A 27,526-nucleotide genomic window follows, 5' to 3' on the forward strand; every position below is an offset into this window, starting at 1 on the left:
CAGAACTGGACCATGCCAATGCTCCCAAGACTTGCAAATTGCTGCTCATCTTCCTACTCTGACCATCAGACTGCCTTGCTAGAAGGATGATAGTTTTTAAACTACCACACTATTGTACTTAATTCATTTATATTCTTCCTGTCATTCTATTAGTTTCATTCAGCTATTGTCTTCATCTCAAATATTCCTCTCATCAGAATGGTCCATTTAGCCTCATCAACATCTGAAGTATCTCTTTATCTACCTTCAACTGCGACAAAGCTCTCATCAGATTGGTAGTGCTAAATAGGCCTCATCGGTGAAACAGTTATCAATGTAGTGTGAGCCATTGAACCAAATGCGAGGGGACTATGGAACATTATGATGTGTAAAGACAATATATTACCAATCTGGTAGCACGTATCGACAAAATGCATGGAGCTGCTACTCGGTGTGAAGAAAAGAAGGGACAAAAGTACTATAACTACTGTATATACTTTGAGGATATCGCAAACCTAAAGCAGAATTACACCGGAGTGTCGATTAGACCCATATAATTCAAACGGAGAGCTCAAAGCCACATATCAAAGTAGCACCTGCACTACTCGTAGCTCGGTGTGCTCGAGTTTTCTGTACTTCATCTGGGTGAACCAGAACCAGGCTTCGACTTAGTTTATTTACACTTCCATCGGAGATTGTGCTAGACCCTTGGGAAGACTCAAGAGATGGATTGGCGTCCACGGGGGACATATATGTGTTGTGCTAAGTGAGAGAATGTAGACTCCCGACCATGCAGAGCTCATGTAACCCGAAGATACTTCTGCTGGCTTAGGCGAACTAGCTAGAGTTTAGCATAGAAGATGATTGTTGTCTAAGGTGCGTACCTGGATGACCCTCCTTTCTGAATGTTCCTATAAACGCGGTTAGCACTGGAACATGGATGAATTAGCTAGTAGAATACACACCGGACACCTTGATGAGTTGTATAAACAAGGTACTTCAAGATGTTGAATCGCATGTCGTGAGTAATACTGCGGCACATGGAGTTCGTTAAGAGCTGTGCTGGGGTACACAGGCGGAATGAAGTACTTACCTTGCGCATCTTCTTTTATACTACAGTGTATATCGTCTCGACGCCGTCAGCATCCAAGTTCAAGTCAGAAATCATAGAACCACGAGAGGCCGACCTTTCAACCTCCGCTGACAGTGCGTCGGGTTACAACGTTACGAACAGTGCGCCGATGGACTCGGAGCATACCTTGGCTATGCACGTAGAAAAGAGCTGCTATCAGCAAAGGATCGAAATGAAATCAGGGTATATGATGCGGCTCATACGTCATTTTGAAGTAAATTGTAGATCCCAAGAACTGGAACTGGAGCTATTCGACGGTGTCTAGCAGAGACAATTGACGGACTTTCGGACCGACAAGCCAGCGAGTCGTTTGATGCGGTGATTGCCGAATGAGGGCAGAGGCTCTGCCCATGTACCTTGATCCAGCGTTGTCGAGGTGAGCCAAGAGATGCATCTTCAACTCCCGTTCTTTCGGACTTTAAAGCACTGCCGGATTATTTACAATGAAACACCGTCTATATTATTTCTTATGAACTTCGCCGTCACTGGAGCATTGAACTGCCTTGGAAAAATCTTAAGCGCTAGGCTAGGTACCATCGATAAGCTGCATCCGATAACTCGAATGGAGAACAGCCTGAGTTTCTCGTCGTGTTCATTTTTACCGCTGATGGCAGGAGAAGTAATGATGGAGATTGAATCTATGCTGAGGAACCAACGTGAAGGGAGATATTTCACGGCAGTCGGCTGCTCTCAGATAGTATATGCCCCGAGATTCAGGAAAAAAATGTTCATGTAAGATTGTCCCACTCATCGAGATTCCGATTGTTAAGCTTGATGTTGGTGAAACGGTACTTGTAACACATTGAACGGGTGTTACGGAATGGACCACTCCATCAGCAGTAGGTGTACCAGGCTGAGATTGGCGCGGGTGTGGATAATTGACACGAGGTTAAGCTGTTCTCATGGGCATGCTTCGGGGTTTTCAGATCAATTCGCTTGTCACGAGAATCAAAACTTTTGCTGTATTGGCTGTAATCATTGGATCACAGTGTTTGCTTCATTGACTTGCACAAACATCCTTACAAGAAACAGCCCAGTATCTGTTGTTCGAGACCAGTGCCAGAGAATAGAAAAATATTTTCAGCACTTATCGTTCTGACTACATTAATGTTTGAAAGGTATTTATATAGTAAAAAATGTTCAAGAATACTCCCCATCGCCAATACGAACATGTGCTCGCTCCCCAATGCAGCATCTAATTTCCTCAGCCAAAGAATCAGGATCCACACACTCCCCCCCACACAAATCAACGCCCATCCAGATCGGGTTCCTCCTCTCTCCCAGAAGTAGGTCAAGGGATTCCCAAGACAATCGCGACAAGCTGTCCACAGAAGCGAGAGGGTCTTCTCCTCGAATCCCGATCCTCACGACTTTCAGATGAGGTAAAAAGGGCATCCATCCATCATCGTCGAGGAATTCTACCACATGCATCAACTGCACACTGAAAGGTGCATCATCGTCTCTCGTCGACCAGATTTCGACCATGAGATTCATCAGACACAAGCTCTCGATGCCAGTCTTGTCGGCGACAAGTAATATTTTCACTGCACAGACGGCGCCAGTCAGAAGGGGGCACCCAAATCATCCAAAACAGTACTCACGTTCTTTGATCCCTACCGTCAAAGTCCTCATACGTTCGTTATTGGCGACATACTTGCATACCACGTTCTGGATCCCAATCTGCGGATTTTCTCCAAGCAACTCGATGCGCAAGCTGTCAACTTTAAACGGTGTGAGGTTCGACACACTCGTATTGGCGAGGCATTCTAGCACAATCTGCATATCGATTTCATTCATATAAACCGCACTGAAGACGAGTAGCTTGCTTTCGTTGGGATATAATACCTCCAGGATGGGTGCATCTTCTTCCAGACTTTGAGATACTGATACCATGTCCAGTAATAGTTCCTCCAGATTCACGCAGCGATTGAACAGAGCCTGAAAAACCTCTTGTCCGACGGCGCATTCGGAAAGGCTGATGCTGCGTATGTTATCTACCCAAGTGAACTGGTCGACGAGGGCTTTTGAATGATAGATACAGCTATCATGAATCGAGGTACGAGGGAACCGTCCAAGGATGTGCCTCCATTCGTACAAGTTCAACTCTCCGATGTGCCGTATGTGCAACGATCTGGAATCGCAAGGATAGCCGTTATGACGCCTAAAATCTTCGTCTGTCAGAGTAGACGGGTCGTTTCTGCCAGGTCTACTGATAGCATCAGAGAGAACTACATCGATGATCTGGATTTCTGAGAAAGGGAGAGGTTCGGGTGGGAAGACCATATGCTCCAGATCCGACGAGTCTATGTCCTCCAAGTGCGATAATATCAACACCCTATATGTTCTTTTGATATAATCCGACGTAGGATTGAGCGAGGGATGGCGCAATTTTGAAAAGAAGAAATAGACGGCGGCGGCGTCAGCAGTCGACTCGATAGCAATGTAGGGGGCAGTGATAAATATCCGCTCCAAGTCGTCAAAAAGCCACCGCACATTGTCCCCGTTCATTTCCATCGGAATCTGATTAAGGCGCGGAACGAGCAATTGGTACGCAAAATCCCTACGGTCTCGTTGACGCGCTACATCTTCATGAGAGACGAATGGAGCCCAAGAAGCAGGCGTATGGGTCGAAAGGTAACGGTCAACCAGTCGCAGTGGTAGGCGGCGTTCGTCCATGAACATAGAAGGGCGGTAAAGAAGTGGGAGGGAGCAATGAAGCAGACGATAGTTCTAGGAGAGACGCTAGTCGGCCTTTATGGGTGATTGAAGTTCGTAATCGCGGAACAACAATAGTGGCGATCGCCAAGTGAATAAAAAAAACAAAGACCATTAGGTATTTCAGAGCTGGTTTAGTCACCGGCAAAGGAGTACCTTTACCATATTCGGTACAAGGCGTGGAAACCAATCGTTTGATGCCACTCCAAGTCGGCTGCATTTCACGAGGCAGAAAATTGGACAAGAGGTGGCCGCCTTGGAAAAAAAAAATGTTCCTTTATTCGAAAGGGAAGCTATTTGCAGGCTAGGCAGTCGGAGTAGTAGTCGCCGCGGAAGAGTTGGGTCTGCCCGGCCGCTGCCGGCGGTCTCGGCATTCTCCGCAAAGTATGGGCCTCCGCCTGCATGTTAAAGGAATAGCAGTTTATTTTCAGCTCGTTCAAAGCCAAATGGTCATTGTCGTAGTTCTGAATGATAAAATCCAACCTTTCTTGGACTGAAGAATGGTTGATTCATATCATCGACAAGGAGCGAGCTACGATCTTATAGAAGCGCATCGTAGCTGCGTCCTTGTTTACGATCGTGTTCAGCGGAACCAATAGATAACATATATTACGGGTTTTTGAAAAATATACTTGGTTTGTATAACATTATTAATAAAGGTCAGAAAAGTGTGTACTATAAATGTATATAAAGCAATCTAAGTAAGAAATAGCGGAGTATAAGAGAATGTAAATTATATCCAGTGGATGACGATGAGATATATATCACGTCGTTTATATGCGCCGATCCTCTACTTGGAACCATTTCCCTTGGTTCCAGAATTTCCTCGGGAACCCTGGGTTTGGACGGTTGCGCTTCCTCGAGGAAGGTACCTGTGAATTTCCGAGTAAGACAATTTACTGCATATCTGATATCATAATATTCGCGTACTCCACAAAGGTTTGGTCTTGCTTGGATGGCCTAATAGTCATCCAGTCATAAAGAGAAGAAATGGAAAAGTCTCAAGCTGCGAACCTGGTTGACTCCCCCTGGAGCGTGGTGCTGTCAAGATTATGAGTATCGCTATGCCGATAATGCTTCGAAAGATGGCGCACCAGACAGTATGGAAGAATGCAGAGATAGCGTGCTTGACGGACTTGAAAGACATATTGGCGACTGTGACACCCTTGGTTAGTCTCAGCTGACTGGAGTTTGAACGGAGCTGTTGTGGAAATCCTGAACTCTGTCGTCTTATATACTACAAGGTATAGTGGCCTGATGATATTGTCAAAGCAAGACCAAGTTGGCGGATTGCTATGACATACCGAAGTTTCAGCTTGGGCTCGTTATGACTCATGAACATTACCATCGAACTCTTTAAAAATCAAAACAGAGCTCCTGAAACCTCAACTTGATGAAAGGGAGGTAGAGATCTGCGACGCAGACACTCCATTCCGACCATCCATGTGCTAAAGTTAGGTGACCAGTATATGGTAATGGATATATCTGATAGATCACCCAGAGAATCTAGGGACACAGCGCGAAGTCGAATTTTCGGCTGATCTCCCAAAACAATCCTCAGGACGAACAGCATGTCACTTGTTTCGAGCCTTTGATGGTCCATATGGACTAGCACTTCAGTAATCATTAATCAGGATTCCGAAACCGGGAGAATCTTGAACATAGGCGGATTGAGCATACGAAATACAATAGCTTAGAGAGCTAATGCCATAGGTTCAGTACGATTTAGAAGAGCAGTGGCACCAGGGAAAGAAAAAGAAAAAGCAGAGATGGAGTTGCCACTGGTCGCAGAGTTCAAGCTGATGATGGTCAAGTTCATTCGGGCATGAAACTTTCGGAACACTTTCCGCTTCGGCAACGACCGACTCGGGCGCGGGCAGCGCCGATCGATTCTCTTGAACGCATCGCTGCCGTGGAACGAAAAGACGCGCTACCAACTCGATTTTGCCCTCTGACCGTATCCTTTGCCTTGAAACATGTTGATTATTTTGTTAATAATCTATCCAACTTTCTTGGGGCGTTTCAAAAAATCTAGTCCAGCAATTACTAATTCTGACTAAATGTTGCGTCACATGTCCCGCTCTTTGGTTTGATCCAAGAGATGGAATAGACTGTTAGGTAAGTACGGTCATTAACGTTTGTTTGGTCGAACCTTATTTGAAACAATTTAGGCTGCAGTAGCAATTGCCATTAGATCGACATACTCATTCGAGTCTTTTGATATTTCACGGCGTTATTATCCAAATTACTAGACCCCTTCCCACTTCAGAGGAAGACGACACAATGCATGTATCCCAGTTTCAACAAGTTATGGTCACCTCCTTCTGTCCATCATTGATTCAGCCTTGATCTTGAGTTCTGTAGCATCGAGCGATGATCGTCTTCATCATTGGAGATCCGCCAAAAACTTCATTGGAAACGCGTGGTAATCTATTTCTCTCGTTGTTACATCCGGTCTCCTTGGCAGTACTCGACCCTGAAAATATATGTACAATGGATAGCAGGCGCATCCACTCTCAACATTTGATCCAGTCTGCAATCCAATCATCGTGCACACATAGGGAGCTACCGTCCACATGGCACCCAATCTTCTCGACACGTACATCCCCATTCACACCATCATGACACCGGCTTGCTCTACTTTTCGATGCGAGACTTTGATTCATAAGACCGTCAATTTCTACCGTTGTCGATGCAAAATATATGTAGGCGACAGATGTTTCTGATCTCTGTACAACTGAATCTATTTTTCAGCACCCCCCGCACTGAAACTCTCGTATTTTTTATTCAGATGGCAAAATTTGTATGTTTGGGACCAAGGCCGTCATATCCCCCATCTTCACTATCCATGCCGAGTGACGTATGTATCATCATGAACTACCCTCACTTTGATAGTTCACGCAACTGTCAGGCAACCTCAGTGGCGACCCAATCCGGACTCCACTGCCTGCTCGAGAATACATTTATGATATCAAACGCTCATGCCTCCGCCGGCGCATGCTTCCCTGTGCCTGTCCAGACTACGGCTCCGGCGAAGTAATATAACTATATACTCGTTTCAATCAAGGTCATATCACATTCGAACCTCTGCTTTGCCCAAACGCCACTCGGAGCCGGGCTAGAAGACATATATAACGAATTTCTTTTCCCCGGGGGCCACCAAGCACTGTACCCGAGACAGCAAACAAAAGTCGCCCTCTTGTTCACGTTCAATCGGGCGAACAATGGGAGGAAAAAAAAAAAGATAAAATGAAATTAAAACCGTGATGCTGGCTATTTCTCTTGGACAACTGCATCGTTGCTCTAAAGATGAGTTACCGCGTAAACCACATGCAGCTCCTACATCGCTAAAGTGGCATCTTACAGTTAACCATGATCAATTACTGCGTCCCCTTTCCCTTTCCTTCCGAAGAGGTGAGCAGCGTCTGTCTTAAAGGAGGTAGCATTAATCGCTCTGAACTTCGCCATCACCCAGAAACTAATCCCTTCGACTCTGGACGACGATCCGTTCATCTTCCCTCAACCGTATGATATCATGGTAAGTGTGCTCACCCAGTCGCACTCCGTCGTACTGTTAACCTTGACTACTAGACTTTTTATTCGTCCTTCGAGTCACTTCCTACCGCTCCGGCTCTTTCAAGTTCCCTTCAAGCTTCACCGGCTGCTCCAGGGACTTCCGCGATGGAGATTTCATCGCTCATCCAATTCCTTCTGAATCCAGGCTATCAAATACATACATCACAGTATGCTCGCTTTAATCCGCATCCTGAAGCTGTTTCCCACTCACAGTCACTTGAAGGCATTGAGCCCGACCGTCATCGTCCGGCTGCTGAACCCAGACATGAAAATTCGACCTTCTTGATTGCCTGGTCCATTGATATTTCTGTACATTTAGTCGTTAAAGATCGCACAAAGGAAAGTGATGAAGAGTCAGTCCCATTCTATTATTTGAAACAAAACGAGCCCTAGCATGATACAGTAACGAAACTGACGTCCAGCATTAAATAAACCATCCGAAGTAAGTAGCCAGCACGGCCGATCAAAGATCATAGTAGCAAAGCCACGACGTAGAGAAGCCCACCAAGACTCATCAACTTGATGTCTCCGCTCATCGACAGAGCACCATTGTCGACTCCAGACCCCGAGCTCGAATCTGAGTTGTTCCCACTACCGCTCCCGCTTCCACTTGCACTTACACTTGCACTTGTACTATTCCCCCCGGCCCCTGTCCCCGTACCATTCGTCTGAATCGCCAGCGCCCTGAAGGCCGCAAAGTTATTAGGCCCCGTCTCAACAGCGTTTATCGAAAACACCATCCCAGAACCACAGTGGCTCGTCTGAGCACAGTAGCCCCAGATCGGGGCAGTCTAATCAACAGCGTCAACTCAAGTGAGGGAGAACGGGAACGGGAACGGAGAGCTTTAAGAAATCCAAAACGCACATCGTTGATCGTGATCTGAAACGTCGGGAAATCAGTGGCATTAGCAGCGACGGGCCGGCTGCCAGTATAGGAACGTTCAGTCAGACAGGGTTTTTTTGGCAACGGAGAGAGAGAGGGGTGGGGGGGGGGGGAGGAAGCACTCACAATCCGGAGGAGAACCCAACTTGTCCGGAGGTGGACGTCTCCGCCAGGCGCTGGCACGGGTGTTGGAAGCTGCTCTGAGTGACGGTATGGTTCTTCGGGTTGAACTGAAACGTAACCGAGTCCCCGATGGACGCGCTGATATTGGCGGGTCCATATTCGAGCTGTCCGTTGTTCCCAACGACGATCTTGTGGTCGACGGGCTGGGGCGCAAAAGTCGGGGCTAGGAGAAGAAGATCGGTTAGGAGGATTGACCGTTTCATGGGGGGGGGGAAAGGCCGTACCGGGAGTACCGTCGTAGCTGGTGTACGTTGTCAACCAGGATGTGGTGCCATGAGTGACCGTCGCCGTCGCTGTCGTCCAGGATTGTGCGGGCGGAGGGGTATAGTTAGTGGTAGCGACTGTTGCTGCCGAAGATGAGGCGGTGCCGTTGGTGGATATCGCGAGAGCTCGAAATGCGGAGAAGGAGTTGGAGGAGCCTTCTGCGCCTGGGTTAACGGCGAATACCATACCTGAAAGCCACAGGAAGATTAGCCATACAGGAACAGGCAGAGAGAATGGGACGTAGTGCTAACCTTTGCCACAGTGGCCGGTTTGGCGGCAGGAAATCCAGATTGGACTGGTGTCCTCTACTGAAAGCTGGAATGTAGGCAAGTGGACTTGACTGGCGTTTACTGGCATGCTATGAAAACAGTTTTAGGCTCGGAAGGATCAGGAGATAGGATATACACTTACAAGTCCGAATCGACACCGTCCGTGAGAGGAACACATGGCGCGTTGAAGGAGGACTGTGTGACAGTGTGGTTCTTTGGGTAGCTAAAATTGGGCGTAAGATAATTGTATCAGAACGCGTCGGTGACATGCGTACAAGTTGAAGTTGATCGTGTCACCGACAGACGCTCTGACGTAAGGCGGGTCGTAAGCGAGCGTCCCGTTGGCTCCGACCGACACGTTGTATGTCGCTGCGTACGCCGTGGCCGGAAGGATCGCAGCAATCAAGGAAAATGAAAGAGGTGTGAGCTTCATGGCAGGGAAAAGGTCAGATGATGTAGAAAGGAAGCGGGTGTCGAAATCCGACCTTGGTGAGGCATTTTATAGCACTGATAATCTTCCAGAGGAGGACGAAAACCAATAAGGGGAGCTCGAGGTCACCGTGCATAATCCTACGGTTGCGGTGTCGTCTCTGCAGGGATCACCGAGAAAGGCATCGCCTGCTTTGCTGGAAGGGCAAAAGCAGCGCAGTTGATGCCTAGGGGGTATTGCTTCGTCGGCGACGTCTGTAGGCATGAGTCGGTGCAAATGCTGTGGCGCCGATCGATGATCAATCATTGAATGGGAAACTGTGGGAATACTAGGTTAGTATTCCAAGGCACTGTTGATTTGTGCGGAAGCGGTGGCGGATCTGAGGGAATCCGATAGGATAGGAAGAGAAGGCAGACAATGTCTGAAATTGTGCCGACGTTTCATACCTTCGCTGAATATTCGCGCAGACAGATGGTCTCGAATATTTGGATGCATAAAACGCAAGGCGGGTTCAGCTGAAAGTTCTTTGGTGATCAGCTGATAGGTCCGGGTCCACCATAGGGGTTTGCACAGGCGTCGGTCTTGCACAGCCAAATGCAGGTCTTTTCAGCATTAAAATTCCACGGGATTTGCTGATATTAGCTTGTGATCATTATTAGATAGCGACGCAAAAGTGATACCTTCATTTTTTGTCCACGCTCTGTGAAACATGATGGAGAAGGATACTCTTTGGACTCTAGGAGAGTTGCATCAGCCCTAGAAGTACGTCAGGGGAGCCTGCAGAGGGTAAGAAACCCAAGGATGACATTTCAATCGAGGTGCATCGGATATACAATTATTTGATGTCAACCATGAAGATCATCTCTTAGAGGGCTATGAAATTCATTAACGACAATTGGATGATTACTAATCTTAGCTCTTACGGCAGGTCGAGCGGGTAAACATAGCAGCCGCTTGGGCGGTCTATCTTTGCCGCGAGGATCATATTGGTGAAGACGGAAGTAATGAAAACAAGGAGACAGTCTCACTTGATGTCTCCAGAATATCCTCGATATCCGATGCTGCCAGTGTTCAGTCAGCACCTGGTGGAAGCAAAAAATTAAAAAAAACTGTTGACTGAAAAGGTCCAAATATGGATTAAAGTCACGTGGTGGCGGTGGCTTTCGAAAATCAGAATTTCACACTGACGTGCACCTTAAAAGAGTCAAACGACCATCTCGCGTCTTAAAAATGGAACTCTGCTTCTACGGTTGTCATACTTCGACTTTCTGATCAGTCCAGGTTTGCATCTCTTCGGGGACCCCGGACGGCCTGGTAGAATGTAATGACCATGACTGTGCGCCCCCCATCCCACAACCCCCCCCTGGTGGCGATGTCAACCTAGTATGTATGCTAGTGGTGGTTGGATCAAGTTGTCCTTCTTGTTCTTACGCTTTACCATTGATATGAAGTCCTGGGGAAAATCGCAAAATACAAAATCTTGCTACAGTGTGCGCTCAATGGTCACCCACTTGTGATTACCTTTCGAATTCTTGCGAATGGATTTTGACCGGTCGGCTACTGACATCAATTAATTCTCATTGTGACTTCCGGGCCCAGTTTCGTAGTTTTGCTAATAATGCGGGGTTTGTTGGATCCAGATCTCCGCCCCCATCATGTCACATGCGAATTCGTCCCGCCTTTCGCAGTTGCCACGAGCTTGCTTCACTTGAACGTGGTAAATGTGTACTTCGATGGTCATTTATTATGTAAAATTTGGCCAGAAATTATGGATATGTACACATCCATCCTCGAGGCGCGTTGTCTAGAGACCATTGCATGATAACTCGAACCTCAACAGCACGCGGCTTTCATCCAAATTTAGCGCTGGTGTAACGATGATGTCAATCATTCCTAGCTTGGCCAATTGAATCTCGGCCGCCTCTACTGAAACATTTGCCAATTACCATCAAGGGTACCTTTTATCAGGGACCCGACTGGCTGCGGATAACAGCTACTTATATTTACAGCTCACCCACCGTCTTCCTGCCAACGCACACTATGATCCCAACCCTTCCCCCCGAGTTACTGCATCAGATTTTTCAAAAGGTGAATACGACCATCTTGGCGCCGTCATGATCTCATCGTCGATCGTCAGCTACAAATGTCTGACCTGAAACGCCTACGGTCGACATGCAAGCGTTTCAACGCAGTCGCCACGCCTTTCGTATTCTCAAGTATGAAAATCGATACGGATAGCTCTCAATTTCGCAAATACTCGTCCATCCTCAAGGCTATCGCCTCTGGCCGGAGTGATGTGGCCAGGCACGTTCAGACTCTCACTATACTATCCCTGACCCCACCGCGGTACAAGCGTCTCAAGCTATGGCAACGGATCATGAAGCGCAAGCAGCGCGTGTATAGGGCTTTCGAGAATGACTTTCTTCGTGCGATAACCAAGTTCGAAGCGGTCACCTCACTTTAGTGCGTTCTCAAATCTCCAGCATTCGATGCATGCGCTGACCCTGTCTCCCAGTTTCGATATACACACCAACCAGCCTTCGTCTGCGGACAAGATCATGCAATCACTAGGAGCCCTCCCCCGCTTGTCGAAGCTATCCGTTCACATGTATCATGACGTCGACCCCAGCGTATCTCTCTCCCTCTCGCGACACTTCAAGAACCTCAGCTCCATCCACCTATGTGGCCTCCGACTCTGCTACAACGACGCGCCCTCCATCATCATCGCCAACAGCCCCGAACTCACGGAGCTTACCCTCGACGGAACATCCGAACTCAAGTCCGACAAGGCCGCCACGATGGAGAACCTCTTCTCCAAACTCCCCACAGGGACGACGCTCCCCCTGCAGAGCCTCACCATAGGTGGCACGATGCGCTATCTCCTCGACCCGGCCCCACAGATCCCCCCCCATTTCAAATCCCTCACGTCCCTCGTCATCACCTCCGACACCATCTCTGTGCCGGCCGATTTCTGGCGGGCACTCGAGACCGCGCGTATCTATCTGCAGAAGCTCTCGGTGCGAGAGCTCGATGAACCCCTCCTAAGCTATCTAGAGTCCTACGCTGGTCTAAAGGACTTGTCAGCAGGGCGATTCGACGACGACGTCGCCAAATCAGATCTGGCTGCGGACAGATTCTATCATTGCGTAGTGCCCAAGCACTCGGGGAGCTTGAGGAACGTGCGCGTCAACACGGATTTTGAGGGCAAGTGGTGTCTTGGCGACACGCAACTGGATGAAATCATGAGGTGTTCCGGGTTGGTCTCTCTTGACGTGTCTGTTGGGCTGGGTGAGGTCGATGCTCCGTATGATGAGAACGTCATTGTGAGTGTCGTGGTTGACGGTGTGGATCCGGTGCTGATGCTTATCTCTGCAGACACGGCTATTGGAGGGTGTGGCTAGTGGTGTCTTCCCCCTCCTCCGCTACATTGCTGTCTCCTTCGCCAATCCGAGGAGCGTCCGTTCCATTGCCGATCCCATCATTCTGATGTACGCCCCCCACGGTGTTCACGGCCATCGACGCATCAACGACATTGTCAGCGAGTTCCAGTGTGTGAAGCCGAATTCTTGTATGCTGGCGTTGGAGATGTCCACGGGCCACATGCACAATAGCAGACTTGTCAAGTCTGAAGCTGACTTTTGGTCTTTCAAACTTATGGCTCGGGACGGTTCATATTACGAATTTCCGTATTGACCGGGTTGTTACACCCAGATGACATTCATGTTTGTTTCTTAATATAACTGCACCTGTGCATGGCATGCTTCGTCCGGTTTTCGCTTAACGAACAACTCCCCGGATCCTTTTTGTGGGATTTGCTATTTTCATTCATGCTGCGCCTTCTTTGTAAGGGCACAGCCCTCGGTGCTATGGCTTGGGGGGTCCGTCAATTTGGGGTCTTATCGCGTAATGAATGACACAACCTCTGATGCTGATTACATGTCTTTCGAACTGCCTAGAGTGCCTAAATATGTTTTGTCTTGCTTTTCAGGTTCGCTTTACAACTATCAGACAAAAATAGATCAGACTCGATGAATGGAAAATCGCCCTGAGATCTGTTCCTCGTGTACATCTCGGCCTCGCTAACTCGGGATTATACGACAGGCGGCTGCGCTCGTCACATTACCCTTTGATCTCGTTGAGCTCCGCCTTCAAGGTTTCTGCGCACATGCAATTCATTGAGGTGGGGGACCGTCTTTTCTATGTAACATACTTCTCGTGCTGTCCGCGTCTTTCTCGTCATCATCAATATGCCGAAGTCCGGATATGCGAGCACGAGGCGAGGTGTGATGATCGAAGGTAATTGGAAATGATGTATGTCGACGCTAGGGAATCAGAAACGAATTCCGGCGAGGGTCCGTGAGGAGACCTGACCTGAGAGGTCCGGTTTGCGAAATAAATGAGGACAGTAAGCACGAAGCAATTACTGAGGGAAGTGGCCGGTAAGCGCGAAGCTACTACATGCTGGAGGTGAAAGCAAGCGCTAAGCGTAGCCTTCGAGTTGGTGTCGGAAAGCGCTTGGCGTGACTGAGAGTTCACGCAGTGTGAAGGGTTGGTTGAAAGTGAGATTGATTGGTTTGTTTCATACATGGTAAGGACAGTTTTATATACTATAGATAGTTCAAGTTATTAATATTCTACGAGTTTCTATATTATTCCAGCATGCACAAGAAGTAAGGCTGACTTCTTTTTCAGAGAAAGCGTATTCGGTGCCGTTGCTTTGACTTGACTTAAGCCGAGGTCCCAAATCACTCATTAAACTAGTGGCCATGATCGAACTGTAATGCTATACTTCAACTATACTCGCTAGGAGCCCTACGACTTGGAAGATATAGTAGAATCAACTTTTGACGGACAAATGTGAGACGACGGAGTCAGGTAGAGAAAGCAAAAGGAACAGCCAGAAAATTATTCTTGCTCGGACAATTAAGCAGATTTTTTTTCCATAGCCACAACCGCGTTATCGCTACTCTGGACTATTGCGAATTTTGTATAATGTAGAGAGTGTATTTAAACAAAATAAATGGAACTGACTAGTTGATCGAGCCCGTTTAGGTTTTCAGCAGAGGATTCCCCCAGGATACATTAAAGATATACATCGCCAGCCCCATCGAGAACGTCTTTTTGTTCATCAGAATCCTACTAGTAGTAGCAGATAGGCGACACTAGAGCCAATCGTGTCATACTCGAACCCTTTGGTAGCTAAGCATCTAAACGTGCTTCAAACATTCAAAAAATCACACAAGCATCAGCTGGAGATGCCGTACCCCGCCCGAGCCATGCTCGACGCTGATGATTGATGATAACTTAAAGAAGCGAGAGATCCTACACAATGAACCGATTCTCATCACCACCTATCATAATTCCCGACCCAATCTGAAAAAAAAAAAAAAAAAGCAAGAATACCTCGTACGCCTAGCTTACAGGGCGGCCCTTCCCCTCGACTCAAACGGCAACAGCAGCGATATCGCCCCCGCCACCAAAAACAGCGCCCCCGAAACAAACATCGGCACCGACGTCGTCAAGTTCCCATACAAAGCGATTATCGGGGCCTGCGAGTATTCATTCACAGATAAGTTATGAAGAAGATCAAAGAACCCAAGTCCGACTGACCATCACGCCAAAGACCCTATTGGCCGCAGCGGCGAGCGCGTTCCCCGTCCCGCGATCTTTGGTGGGGAACAGCTCGGGCGTGAGGGCATACAGGACGCCATACATGACGTTACTCGTGAAACTATACGCGCAGTTCCAGCCGAGCAGGGCATCAGAGGTCCGTGCAGTGGTCGACGCGAGGATGAACACCCCAGTGAGGACTATGGAGCGGAGCGGGTCAGCGAGCCTGGAATCACAGAGAGAGAGAAAGGACCAATGCGGAACGAAACAACCTGTTGATATTGCCAGTGTACCACGACGGCCTAGAAGGGGGAGATCGACGAGGTATCCCGCCAGCAGTGCCCCAGGTACTCCGATGACGCTTAAGATTGTTTGCTGGTAGGTCGTGTATTATTACTAAAGAACCGAGGGAGAAGGGAAAGGGGGTACTTGCGTTGCGATAGGTGATGTACACGGAGCCATCACCGAAATCGGCGCCTCGGGTGGACAAACTGAGACAACAATACAATGCATGATGCGAAATTAGAAGGAAAGGATTGGCTCACTAGTAAGTCACAAAGGCGTTATACCTTTTGCATGTCAGCGCTTATCTAAAAAAAGAATGGAAGGGATGCATACAGGGGAAAGGCAAGTCCAATTAGTGCTAGGTAGACAATGCTTCAGATAGGCATAAAAGCACGAAAAGAAAAAAAAAACTCACCCCACAAGGTAATGATCAGACTAGTCGACCAGGCCAATTTCGCATTGGCAAATAACGGGCGAACATGATCCCCGCTGAGCTCACTCAAGTTCCTCCGAACAGCTGCTTTCACAGAAGTATCCATAACCACCGGCTCCACATCTGGATTCTCCTTCTCATCGCCCGCCTTTCTCAGATCTTCAATCGTCAAATTGCTTTCTTTCCCGTTATACCTGGCGACCTTATGCACAGCCTCCACAGCCTCGGCGTCTCTTCCCCGGCCCATTAGGTACTTGGGACTTTCGTAAAGCTTGAAGACGAAAAATCGGACTCCCCAAAGCAACATCATCAATCCTCCCATCGCGAATAGGAAATAGCGCCATCCTTGGTTTGCGGAGTGCGGACAGGGGACTTGGTTCGTGTCGCAAGAATAGTTACCGATCAGAGGCCAGGCGACCTATGCAACCCAGGCGGTCATTACGTAGGAACGTGGAGCCGAATATTAATCTCCCACATACCAAGCTTCCGAGCAGCTGACCAAACGCCCACCATATGGAAAGGACGGTAAGGAGATACTGATGAGACTTTGGAAGAAATTCTAACCAACCAACATTTGTTAAGCCATAAGGTCTCATCATATCTGCGGGGGAAACGCACCCAAGAATATGGCGGAATCGACAGGGAGATTACCTCCAACGCCAATGGACCATACTGCAGCAAATGACGACAAGGCGATGTAATTTGGTGAACCCCCCGCTGCAAGTGCAAAGACACCTGTGATAAGCAAGGTTATATTGAAGGAAATTCTGGTTGGCATGGCATAATTGGGAGCGTGAAGATAGTAAGAGATAGCGAATATTCTGACCTGCGTCCCCAAATATCCGAACCTACGCCCCAGAACACTGCGCCGACAAGAAGACCGATATTCTGTCCGAGCTTGAGGAACGGCCCTTGAAACTCGAACTCTTGTACGACCGCTGGCAGGATGAGCCCGGTTACGATCTGTTAATGAAGTTTTTTTTTTTTTTTTTTTGGTTTGTCAACTCGAATGACGGTGAGAGCAGCATAGCATTACCGGCCATAGATTGTCCCTATCGATGACGTTGTCAAATTATATCCATCGATCGTCGGCGAAAAGGACGTAAGTAAACTCACGCGAGCCAGCCAAATCCAGTCACGACGAACAGAGCCCACTGAAGCAGACGTGGATATATCAGCAATCATCAAAGGAGAGGAAAGTTCCAGACAAGATACCTGGTATTTTCCCATTCCAATACCCTGAATCGCATCGTTGAGAATATGGGCCTTGCGTTGATATATCGGGTCAATAGTACTCTCGTTGTACACATCTTCAGTCGCCTCCTCCTCCTTGCCGCGACTGGAAATAGAACGCTCGTCGGTGGCCATGGGCTGGTGGGAAAAGGAGTATACGCCTTGTAATTTATGTAAGTTCTGATGACGTGCTTTGGCCGCTCCATCACGATTGCAGTTCGAAGCTCTGGTCTCAGTTTCGGAGATTGCGTGATTTGGGCCGCTCCAAACTCATTGTGGCTCGAAGCTCCAGAATGCATAGCCACGGCGTCTTACATGCTAAACGGGCCATGAGACGGGGGGGGGTGGCGCAGCCGAAAAGGTCCTCTCTCCAGTACAGCAGTACCTGACTGCCTCTTCCAGCCAGAGAAGACGGAGCAAACGGAGCAAAAGTTGATATTCATATTCAGGGCGTGATCCTACCAAAGGCCAATCCAGCAGCAGACTGAGATCACTGAGATATGATGGTGTAATCGTCATATCTACGCGGGAAAGAAGTATAATCGCGTGTCCCGGTCGAGACACTAGTAGGCGACCTTTGAAGTTGGGTCTCGTTTATTGAATTTCCTTCCTGCGCTGTGTCCGGAAAGGAAAGAATCGCATTACAAAATGCGACGTTCATGTCCCTAGAAATACCCGAAATGGACGTACTAAAACGGGAATATCCAACAGAGAATCTTTGGCCTTTGAGGCAAGTACATTCCTATTTGGACCAGCGACGATGAAGCGATAACGGGATGGTCTAGATCATGCTCAACATCAACGGCCTTGCAGAAAGCAATACAAAAAGCATGGGAGCTGTATGCTCTGTCATTCCGCCAGAGCTAATTCAACGATAGCACGGGCCAGGAAAAATATACCTGTGTGCGTTGAGAAATCATCTGAAAAGCGACTCCAAGTCGAGGCCATAAATAAAACCGTGATACCCAACTTGTCGATGGAGGACTAGTATACACGTCGAATGACAAGAGTTGGAATATGAAAGATATCGACCGGCCTTCATTGTCTGTTAAAGTTCACCTAACACCAGGTTTATTGTACTGTCTGAGGCGTAATTCGCGCATTTGGCGTGTCTCGGGGTTTTTCACGCCCATTACTCCGTCGACACTGAAACACCGGGGCGAGTCCTATTATTCAGTTTACCTTCTTTGCAAGCTGGGATGAGGCTGGTAGGCTTTACTCTGTCGGAGCCATAATACAAGACATGCGGGTGTTATCATATCGCGTGACAGCTTAGCGGCTATCTCGTGAGATTTCCCAGCAATGACGTGAATAGCCTTTTGGTTCCCTACCTTTCACTGAGGGTTCGAATCCCTGGGCTTAACCCATCTTTGCTTCTCGTTGTCTTATCGAATGATTGATAGTAGTATCGTTCTCGTCGGAATCATCATCTGCGGCAGGAATATGCCTCACCCACGACCCATGCTACCACGGGCCCTACGAGTGAGTAATTACTTACTGCACACAGCAGACTGATAGCTGACATTTGCCTCGCTATCAAGTGGTCCCTAGATAAATGGTGACAGCGCACCAATGATTTACAAAATACAGAACCTGAATTCCCAATAGTTACACTCTAGAAGTACCCACGCTGTCCCAAGATAGAAGGCCCAAGAAAATATGTCCGATTACCAGTTCACCATTTGCCCTTTTTACCTTTCTTCCTATCTTTCTTCTTCTGCTTCTTCTGCTTCCTCTCAGCGTCCAACTTCTGGAGGCTTGTTGTGTTGGAATTTAGGTGCTGGCAATTCGGAGGGGGGCATATTGGTCGAAGGAAAGGTATGTTTCGTTGTATAGGGTAAGGACAGTGGAGGTTGTAAGTCAAGTCGATAAGTACGAAAAATGTCAAAGTATAAAGTAAGCAGTAAATATATATAAAATAGAATATGATATTAAAGCCGTGAAAACCGAATCTCAACATGTCAACGAATAATACAATCCACTACTCTTACGCTCAACATGGACCTTGTATCGAGGGTCGCTATCACGCAGAGCTATGACAGCAACCTGCATAAGCGTCAGCCCTACCTCCGCAAAGCAACAACGCCCCAACGCACCTTGATAATCTCAGAATACTTGAACCGCAGCGCGTCCTGATATTTCTTGTTCATCTTCCGATAGAACCTAGCACTTGTCAGCAGCCAGAAGCTCCATCAAAACACGGGATTTAGCCCACCTCTGGTATTGAGGATCATCAAAGGAGTAAGGACAATAAACAGGTTCGAACCACTCAAACCGCTTCGCAGTCTGGAACTTGGACCAAAAGGCATAGAACCGCCGGACTTCGGTTCCGGATATATTGGCGCGTTCTTCATCTGTGTAGGTAGAGAGCTCAAACACGGATTGCGCGTCTCCGAAGGAGGGATACGACGAAGCCTTTTTGTCGCTGCAGCGCAGCTCATCGTCGACAAGCCGGGCGAAAAACTCGGGTATGACGTTGAATGCACTCTATAATTACAGTGGGTCATGAGGTTGGATCGGGTATGGGTATGGGTATACTGGAGCCCAGCACGAACCGTGGGATGACTCTCGCCGGCAGTCCAAGACAAACCCTCCAGGGAGCGCAGGAACGTGATGAGATCCTCGAAGGAGACCTTGTCGTCATCTTCGGAGAACGAGTTTTCGGGGCTGGACCTGGATCCGCCTCCTCCAGGGAAGAAGTGGTATGGCCCGCCGGCATCGTCGTTGTCGCTGCCACCGTCATTCGTCCACCCACCTGGGACACTCGGGTAATCAGGGCAACTCTCTTCCGCGCTCATTGCATTTTCGTCGCAGTCGGATACTTCGCGATGGAATGCTTCCGGATATATATCGTACCTTTTTCGTTCCTGTATAGTTATCCATGCGTCTCTGTCAATATATATATATATATCTTTGAGGCTTACGTTGTCGTCCATCAACACCTGCCAAAGTCAGTTAGGAAAGAGGACTGCCAAAGAAAAAAAAAAGAAAATTCCACTCCACGCACATCGTACGCCTTCTTTACCAGCCGGAAACGCCTGTTTGCCCCTTCGGCATCCTCCAAGTTCTTATCTGGGTGCGTCTCGATGATCTTCTTGAGATACGCTTTCTGCACAATCAATAATAAGAGCCACAGTTGAAGAAAAGAAACAAAAAAGGGGGAGGAGAAAACTTGCCCGAATTTGCTCACTTGTCGCATCCCTCTCGATAGACAGCACGGCGTAAAAGTCTCCAAAGCTGCTGGGGCCGCCATCGTTGGGATTGCGTCCGAGTGCGCTGCCCATTTTTGTTAACTTTTTTTTTTTTTTCACGTTCCTATTTTCGGCTTTCTTTGGTGGGAGGAATGGATGGGATGGTAGGACGGTGGTGGCCTGCGGTGTGTTCAGACATCGTACTAGGCGTCTAAGACCAAAAGTCCTCGAGGCCGGCCGTCAAAAAGGTTAATGACATCACGTGAACAAGTCGCACTTAAATTTCTTCCAACTTCGCTTTGAAAGCAGAAAATGGCTCAATGGCATATAGTGAACAAACACGGTCGCGCCGATTTAGAAGAGGAAGCTTATAGACACTGATACTCCAGATTTAATGAATCGCCGAACATTGAAATTTTACCCAGGCCATAATACAGCCGAGGCTGCACAGGTCATGGAAACTTGGCTTTCGAGGAATCTTCGAATCTGAAGCTGATAGAACCCGCATTTAATCACAGGGTTGCACACAGAACCGAAGAGTTTTCATTGAGGTTAACTTACCTGTCATGTGACTATGCATAGGGTCTTTTCAGCCTTTAGTAAAACAGTTACTGACCCTGGAGATTTTGTGCAACCTTATGACAAAGTTCAAAAATGAGATTCCCTCTAGCCGACTTGAACGACTGACCTCGTCATAACCATACACCTTTTCGTCATACTAGTGACGCGCTCTACCAACTGAGCTAAGAGGGACTAACAATTGTGGTAACGGGATTATATGAGTCCGCAATCACACTTATCCTCATCTTTCCGCCACAACCTGAGGGCAGATTGAGCCAAAGCTTACATACAAAGCTATCCTTAAAGTTCTAAAGGCATTGGGCAAAGTTGGGTCACAGCCTGAGATCCATCCGTGATACTTGATGGGAATGACAGGATGCTTGACATTGATATCTGTGACAGTGTTAGCTTGGAAAAGGAAAGAAAAGCAGGATGATGTGCAAGTCCCTGCACGAGCGTGTTCGAGGGCTTTCTCCCAGCATGCTCCAGATTGTCATGTGGCTGGAAGATGGTGCAGAAGAGTGGCAGGAAATCATTGACATCTTTGAGAGCATGCAGATACCATCAGAGATGCGGTCGTGAGTATTAGAGTCGCAGATGCCAAGTATAGAAGAGTTGTATTACACAACTGTAGTTGGGGTTTGTAGCAAGTTCCTCTTATTGGAAAAATTCTAGCTACTTATATACTACAAGTGATGTGTTTCTATAGTATATAATATGTTCCTCTTCTATTAGTATAGCTCTTTAATCTACTTCTGCTTTATGCATCATCAATCAAGTGATCTTAAGCAGAACCTCATTAGGTTAATCAGCTTCTACTAATGCAATCTTTCCAAGGTTACAGTTGAACCTATGGATCCATACCATACCTGTATATGGGTATGACCATCAACTATATGGATTGCATGCAGATATGGATATCCCATACCTGCAACTGTACAGAAGAAATCTAGGAGCTTTACAGTATGGTAATAATACTGCCTGTATTATGGGTATATGACTGTAGCTTTGTCCTGTACTTAAATATGTACCTAAAACTATGGTGCAAAATTTACCTCATCCTCATTATTAGCTAGAAGTTCCTCAACAGCATTGTGAGCAAGTTGAAGCCTGTGTTTGACTAGCATCAGAACATGAAGGGTGTCAGGCTTTAACCATGCTCATCACAGAGAAACAGTGTCTCTACTTTCAGAAGACACATGCTCTACTGCTACTGCAGAGCCTGGGGTTGGGCATGATGCCAGCACACATGTTGCATCATATAGTGTACAATCATATCTGGGATTGATAATAAATCATGAGCAAGACAATATGGTCATGGAAAGTCATGACAGCAAATGTACCACTAATTCACTGGGTTAGTGTTATGGAAAATTTCCTTTGGGATAGAAAAGTATCATTCAAACTCATCAACAGTGACTGCAGAATCATCATCATCATCATATCGAGATGTGAAGTCCACCTTTTGAGGAGATCCATCAAGGAATGTAGATTCCAATGGTTCAGCTGCTGGAGATGATGGACCTATATCTATCAGGCCCACATCAAACTAAAAAAGGATTAACCATGAACAGAAGGCAAAGAGAGTGATTCCCCAGAAATATTCTTGACTGAAACTTCTGCTAGGTGGAGTGAAATGGCTAGTGATATATTGCATATTGACTAAGGAGGTCATTACAGAAGAGATAATCATGACCTGGGGATAGAGTTGGGAAGTAATAAGTGAAAGAAATGTCAAGCTGCAAGCAGTGGGCAAATGCAAGGGTAACAGGGAATAGAACAGCTAGAATGGTTGTCGACATGGCAGCTCTGGAGAAAGGAGGTCATGCAATCAATCAGCTGGTTGATGTCATTTCAAGATCCGATGATACCACTTGGGTATCTGTATATACAGCCGTACACGGCTGTGTTTTGTACGGATTGTACGGGTGCAGTCCGTACCGTATACCGACCTGTATGGTTGTGATGAAGATCAAGCACGGTACGGTTACGGTACCGGTATCAACCGTCCCGTAATATTGTAATTACAGGTACGGTGCGGATCCCTAGTTGAACCTCAACTTAGTTCTAAGTTCTTAGAAACTTTCTCTCATCTTCTGAACACGTCGATCTTACTAAGGTAAATTGATTATTACTAGTGAAGTACTAATTCATTTTCTATAGGTTTATGCTCAAACATAACACTTTCTATGTTATACACGTGTGACAATACAGAAGAGCTACGTAAAATCTTTCTTATTCATTGAGTTCAGACATTGAAAATCTAACAGGTAATTCTGTCGCTAGGATGACAAAGCATCAGATGGCTCTACCAGGACTATGATGCAGAAACTCACTTGTTAAGCAAAAGTGCAAACATTTGACTGTACAATAGGGCGTGGCTGCTTATTGCCTTCCGCGTTAGCCCATTCTTGGTCTGCGAAGCCACATACTTCGCGTTCTAGCGCATTGATGTCATTGCAGTGGACGACACCCAGATGGATGAGCAGAGCGATGGCCTTCAGTACCCAGACTTGGCACGAAAATATGATATCTGGAGAAGGAGAGGTGCAGTCAACCTGCTCAAGATGCATCCGGAGATGAGCCACGTATGCTGGGTCAAGTTGGCCGATCTTGATAAGTCCAACCAAAGCGAATGAGATCAATGCGCCTGAGGTCATGCCGAAATCTTGCACAAACTGTCCTGGGAGACTGCCTGCGTTCGTCACATGAAACCTGTAACCAGAACCGTATCGCGCTATTGGACTTGGGGGGGTACAATGGTGGTACAATCCCCAGTGGTAAGTTCCCGGCTCTGTTGGGCGAGCGAACAAAATGATATAAATGGCGCCAACTTCGAGAGACATTTCTGAAAAAAGGCGAACGTAAGGACGTGAAACATAAGGGCATGAAAGATGTCATGAAAGATATATACACTGACAATTGAAAGGATGGAACAGGAAGAGAATGTTGGGGGAACCTAGGAGTATTGGTCGATTTTTAAGGCTTCTAGAGATTACCAATATGGTTCACGCCGACTCCCACCTCTCACGTTCAGACGAGTCAGAGAGTGTCATATAAGGATCGCCTCATCCGGGGCATCTCTCTAGAACATCAGAATGAGGAATTTGAAGGACGAGGAAGCGAAATTCAAGATAATTGATGATATTGAAGGCCTGGCACCGCGTCAAGTCATAGAGCGAGCTTACGGTCCCGCCTCAATCCCGATGGCCGACCTTCTATTTACGCACCAAGTGGCATGTTCACCATGGTTTCGAAAAGGTAACGGCCCGTGATGGCCCGTATTCATGACTTTATATAAATGGTACGCTACTAAAAGGGGACTTGACGCGAAATTACCTTGACTCAAGTCCTGGAGACCGTGATCTAGCTTCAGAATATCTGGTGGCCGCTTCAGTTCCTATTTCATACCTACTGGTATGACTTGACAACGCAACAGTTCTTCGATGACATCTCCAAATGGGGGTCCAGGTATCACTGCCATCCTGGATCTCAGCTGTCAAAAGGCACCATAAACGGGTTCCTCCTCGAATGTTCTAATGCCATCAACAAAGTCCCACCGCATATTACCAGCATGAAATGCCCACTGGGCATGATTTGAATTTTCAGAGATGAATGCAAGGACGAGTGGTCATTCTACCAGGCAAGATCCTTAATACCACTGAGAAAGTCAAGACATCAAAGCTGCGTTTCGTTAAACAGAAAAGAGTTAGCCTGATTTCAAATTTACGCTCATTCCCCATGTGGCAGCATTGCGGAAGTACAATGAGGTACAATGCTGCTGCGTAGCGTCTAATATTATGATGACGATGATGTTATTCAAGAACCGTCACCCCGTGTTGTGTAAGATAACGATCATAGATCACAGTCGATCTCTACTCCCTTGTCGTCTATGGTGACGTTCCTTCTAGTCCTTCTGGATAAATTGAGGTGAGTCAATCGATTACATGGCTCATTACTCTAAAGTCGCCTTCCTTTACAGTCTGCCGACATTACCAGAAGGAGAAGGAAGAATCCGTGAGCCCTATAAGGGCCAAGTCCCACTCCAGCTCTCTGTAGTACTTGTAACAAGGTAAAGTAGCCAATTGCTTGCTCCATGGAGAACTACGCCATTGCATGATCGACGTGAACTCCCAATACTCGGGAAGCCACCCAGACCACTCCCAGTCAATCATACCGCTGATATGTCCGTCATTTATCATGATGTTATGATCCCAAAGGTCGCCGTGGGTGAAGACGATATCGTGAGGTAGAGACGTCAACTTCCGAGCCATCTGCAGTCGGACGCCGTCCTTCTCACTATCATTGACAAGGGCGAATCGAAGAAGAGATTTGAGAAATGTGGGTTCGTCTTCACAGGCGCTGATATGCCGCGAAGGCACACGAGACCCATAGACATCATTTCCGTCAACGCCACAAACACGGCTGCCCCATGGATTTGAATAAGAGCGCATGCGTTTCAGGATATCCGTGAGCTCCGATTTGATAGTCTCCAATTCCTGTCGCGATAGATTGTCCATTACCTCACTCAGAGGCTTGCCTGGTATGCGGGTCATAAGAATGGACCCCCAAGGCACTCTGCCGCAGTGATCACCATACTCGATGAACCGAGGTACAGGAATGCCAATGGAACGTGCGAGGGACATAGCCAGACCCTCCTCCTCTCGGGTACCCGACGTGAATTTAAGTATAAGGTTGAATGGAAGGGGGAAAATGCCAGGCGGGAGCTCTTCACCACGAAGACGACAGTAGTAGTATGATATCGGAATTAGTATGAAAGCGTGTATGTATCCACGAATGCGGTTTAGCCACGGGTATCCTTTGGATGGTAGTGGAGGGAAAGGCAATTTCTGAATGTTGTCAGGATGAGCGCGTATAAGTGAGCAATGCAACTTACATTGTCCATCATACGTATGACAGGAAAATCAGAGTGAGGACTAGAAAACAGATATGTAAGTAACAACGACGAACAAGTTCGTCATCATTAAAATTCTATATATTATTTAAACTTAAACCGGAGATTCGATCGGGTTCTTAAAATTAGTAACGGCCGGCATCGTGGGCGCTCTGCGTGGAATCTACTTTGACCACATGTCGTGTCCTTCCTCCTTTGCTCTACGCGCTCGCGGACACCAATTTACACTCATTTATGACCTATCACCATTATCGACATTGCCCGGATGTATCTCATGACAGATCTTTGAGAAGACAATTCTTATTCCAGCGTCTGTTAATAGTTAGATTCTCAGCTACTCGTGGAATATTGTAGCTGTATAATGCGAGAGAAGAGGGTTAATAACTGATTTGACCCATTTGTAGAGGATTCGCCCTCTCTAGACCATTTCTTTGATCATTTCCTTTGTTACCTTACCTTGCTTTTACCTTTCTTTGTCTATACAGTGTTTACTTGTCACCATTAGTTAGCCTCCCCCTTTCTTTCAATATTTTACATTGTCTTTGCCAGTTACCTTTGTCTTATTACATGCCACTCTACAAATAGTATAAGTACATAGCTACTTGGTACCAATGGACAATCTATCTTCCCCCATCTTCTCTGGTGTCCATCTGGGTCTTAAAGTGTAATAGTCAAGCCTTTACCTACACATTCTTAATTGGGCCTCGGAGGGTCGTCCTCTCTCTTTGGACTCTGTCATGGTGTCCACCTCCACATATTTTCAAGCAGTAGCACCCATACCCCATCTGTCCTCGGTAAATTTCCAGACTCTACATACATTGAGGGATTATCGAAAATCCTTGACAGGGTTTGCTGTTTCTGCTCACACCATGCCGACAGATTACGACTGGGCTCTTTATGATCATACATCTAAAAAATCCGGTGCCGAGTCTCACATAATGAATCTGAGAAAACGGCCGCACCGTCATCAACGCCATCAAGAGAGATTTTCCTGTCATGAAGTTCGCTTATATCCAATCTTCTTGACCTGGGAGAGGCGAAAGGTTTTGGAATTTCCCAGTTAGATGATGCTGTTTGCTAATATTCAACCATGGTCACACGTCACACGGATTCTTTTGGCTACTTGGTTCATGGGTTTGTCTGAATGCAATTCACTGTGTCACGTCTGGTACCGGTTAGATCGTACGTTTGCATTACCCTCGCAGTTATCCCATCCTATACATGGTTTATCCTCATCTTTCTGTCCCTTTCTTCCATCCCTGTACTGGTAATAGCCACTCGCATGACCGTACAGATCCAAGCTTTAAACCCTCGCTATTCCATTTCATGTATTTCAGTAATCAATTTAAATATTCTCAACTTAGACTGGTTTTATAATACGTTTTCGCCACTGCCCTCTTCATTGTAAAGTGGTATACGCCATCATAATGTATAGGTTAGGGTTAGGCGATTGACAGAGTGAAAAGAATCGACAGCAGGGCCGAGTGATTCTTCGAGCAGAGAATTACCGTAAAGCTGCGAAGCAGTATTCTGGTAGACGTGGCGACAATGATTGATAACACTATGAAGAAGAAACGTAATACCACCTGTCTATATGGGCGTCATCGGAAGAGAGAATGGACAGCTGCATTTGGTTGCCAATTTGGCTTGCGATACGTGACCGGCCTCTGCCGACAATATGAAGAGCGATGGCCACCCAGACTTGGCATGAAAATACAGTATGTGGGGAAGGAAAGGTGCAGTTAACCCGTTCAAGATGGATCCAGAGATGAGCTGCATATGCTGGGTCAAGTTGGCCCATCTTTATCAGATAGAGGCCGCCTTCGTTCTTCACATGAAACTTGTAACCAGACCCGTACTGCGCTGT

General features: G+C 47.1%; 9 protein-coding genes and 1 non-coding gene across 10 annotated transcripts; 2 read left to right on the top strand and 8 right to left on the bottom strand.

Moving 5' to 3' along the window:
- Positions 1-2,251: 2,251 nt before the first annotated feature.
- Positions 2,252-3,890, bottom strand: BT62DRAFT_1077396 (uncharacterized protein; the record flags this gene model as incomplete). The annotated part of the gene is made up of 2 exons (XM_043179298.1): positions 2,713-3,890; positions 2,252-2,655 (listed from the first exon to the last, which is right to left on the bottom strand). The coding sequence occupies exons 1-2, from the start codon at positions 3,791-3,793 to the stop codon at positions 2,252-2,254; spliced, it is 1,485 nt and encodes a 494-aa protein (XP_043038105.1). The 5' UTR covers positions 3,794-3,890.
- Positions 3,891-7,198: 3,308 nt separating this feature from the next.
- BT62DRAFT_1007615 (uncharacterized protein) lies at positions 7,199-7,795 on the top strand (the record flags this gene model as incomplete). Its single annotated transcript, XM_043177362.1, has 3 exons — positions 7,199-7,240; positions 7,302-7,364; positions 7,418-7,795. The coding sequence occupies 3 exons, from the start codon at positions 7,199-7,201 to the stop codon at positions 7,793-7,795; spliced, it is 483 nt and encodes a 160-aa protein (XP_043038106.1).
- Positions 7,796-7,833: 38 nt separating this feature from the next.
- BT62DRAFT_216235 (uncharacterized protein) lies at positions 7,834-9,665 on the bottom strand. Its single transcript, XM_043180088.1, has 8 exons — positions 9,487-9,665; positions 9,277-9,428; positions 9,144-9,224; positions 8,984-9,090; positions 8,693-8,920; positions 8,412-8,631; positions 8,268-8,325; positions 7,834-8,193 (listed from the first exon to the last, which is right to left on the bottom strand). The coding sequence occupies exons 1-8, from the start codon at positions 9,565-9,567 to the stop codon at positions 7,873-7,875; spliced, it is 1,248 nt and encodes a 415-aa protein (XP_043038107.1). The 5' UTR covers positions 9,568-9,665; the 3' UTR covers positions 7,834-7,872.
- Positions 9,666-11,265: 1,600 nt separating this feature from the next.
- On the top strand, positions 11,266-13,393 carry BT62DRAFT_933639 (uncharacterized protein). The gene is made up of 4 exons (XM_043186589.1): positions 11,266-11,519; positions 11,569-11,894; positions 11,947-12,754; positions 12,807-13,393. The coding sequence occupies exons 1-4, from the start codon at positions 11,472-11,474 to the stop codon at positions 13,122-13,124; spliced, it is 1,500 nt and encodes a 499-aa protein (XP_043038108.1). The 5' UTR covers positions 11,266-11,471; the 3' UTR covers positions 13,125-13,393.
- Positions 13,394-13,550: 157 nt separating this feature from the next.
- Positions 13,551-14,018, bottom strand: BT62DRAFT_1007618 (uncharacterized protein; the record flags this gene model as incomplete). Its single annotated transcript, XM_043177363.1, has 3 exons — positions 13,551-13,588; positions 13,642-13,753; positions 13,803-14,018. 3 exons carry the CDS (start codon positions 14,016-14,018, stop codon positions 13,551-13,553), a joined length of 366 nt encoding a protein of 121 aa, XP_043038109.1.
- An 805-nt stretch (positions 14,019-14,823) lies between these two features.
- On the bottom strand, positions 14,824-17,320 carry BT62DRAFT_951598 (MFS general substrate transporter). Its single transcript, XM_043188195.1, has 13 exons — positions 16,975-17,320; positions 16,876-16,913; positions 16,796-16,811; positions 16,586-16,722; positions 16,378-16,526; positions 16,239-16,318; positions 15,742-16,177; positions 15,660-15,684; positions 15,587-15,610; positions 15,439-15,532; positions 15,314-15,416; positions 15,042-15,241; positions 14,824-14,980 (listed from the first exon to the last, which is right to left on the bottom strand). Exons 1-13 carry the CDS (start codon positions 17,125-17,127, stop codon positions 14,849-14,851), a joined length of 1,587 nt encoding a protein of 528 aa, XP_043038110.1. The 5' UTR covers positions 17,128-17,320; the 3' UTR covers positions 14,824-14,848.
- Positions 17,321-18,326: 1,006 nt separating this feature from the next.
- Positions 18,327-20,281, bottom strand: BT62DRAFT_995139 (DnaJ-domain-containing protein; the record flags this gene model as incomplete). The annotated part of the gene is made up of 11 exons (XM_043190508.1): positions 20,169-20,281; positions 20,000-20,101; positions 19,917-19,934; positions 19,548-19,859; positions 19,208-19,479; positions 19,089-19,155; positions 18,688-18,772; positions 18,563-18,585; positions 18,491-18,539; positions 18,445-18,468; positions 18,327-18,376 (listed from the first exon to the last, which is right to left on the bottom strand). The coding sequence occupies exons 1-11, from the start codon at positions 20,274-20,276 to the stop codon at positions 18,327-18,329; spliced, it is 1,110 nt and encodes a 369-aa protein (XP_043038111.1). The 5' UTR covers positions 20,277-20,281.
- Positions 20,282-20,843: 562 nt separating this feature from the next.
- On the bottom strand, positions 20,844-20,936 carry BT62DRAFT_t129. The gene has a single exon. It is a non-coding gene; the product is annotated as a tRNA-Thr (tRNA).
- A 2,144-nt stretch (positions 20,937-23,080) lies between these two features.
- BT62DRAFT_970494 (uncharacterized protein) lies at positions 23,081-23,673 on the bottom strand (the record flags this gene model as incomplete). The annotated part of the gene is made up of 2 exons (XM_043188983.1): positions 23,665-23,673; positions 23,081-23,592 (listed from the first exon to the last, which is right to left on the bottom strand). The coding sequence occupies exon 2, from the start codon at positions 23,588-23,590 to the stop codon at positions 23,084-23,086; it is 507 nt and encodes a 168-aa protein (XP_043038112.1). The 5' UTR covers positions 23,591-23,592; positions 23,665-23,673.
- Positions 23,674-24,594: 921 nt separating this feature from the next.
- BT62DRAFT_951606 (kinase-like protein) lies at positions 24,595-25,709 on the bottom strand. The gene is made up of 2 exons (XM_043188196.1): positions 25,642-25,709; positions 24,595-25,594 (listed from the first exon to the last, which is right to left on the bottom strand). The coding sequence occupies exons 1-2, from the start codon at positions 25,651-25,653 to the stop codon at positions 24,737-24,739; spliced, it is 870 nt and encodes a 289-aa protein (XP_043038113.1). The 5' UTR covers positions 25,654-25,709; the 3' UTR covers positions 24,595-24,736.
- Between the last annotated feature and the right edge of the window lie 1,817 nt (positions 25,710-27,526).

Source organism: Guyanagaster necrorhizus, assembly GCF_019112545.1.
Source record: "Guyanagaster necrorhizus MCA 3950 unplaced genomic scaffold BT62scaffold_17, whole genome shotgun sequence".
Lineage (NCBI taxonomy): Eukaryota > Fungi > Basidiomycota > Agaricomycetes > Agaricales > Physalacriaceae > Guyanagaster > Guyanagaster necrorhizus.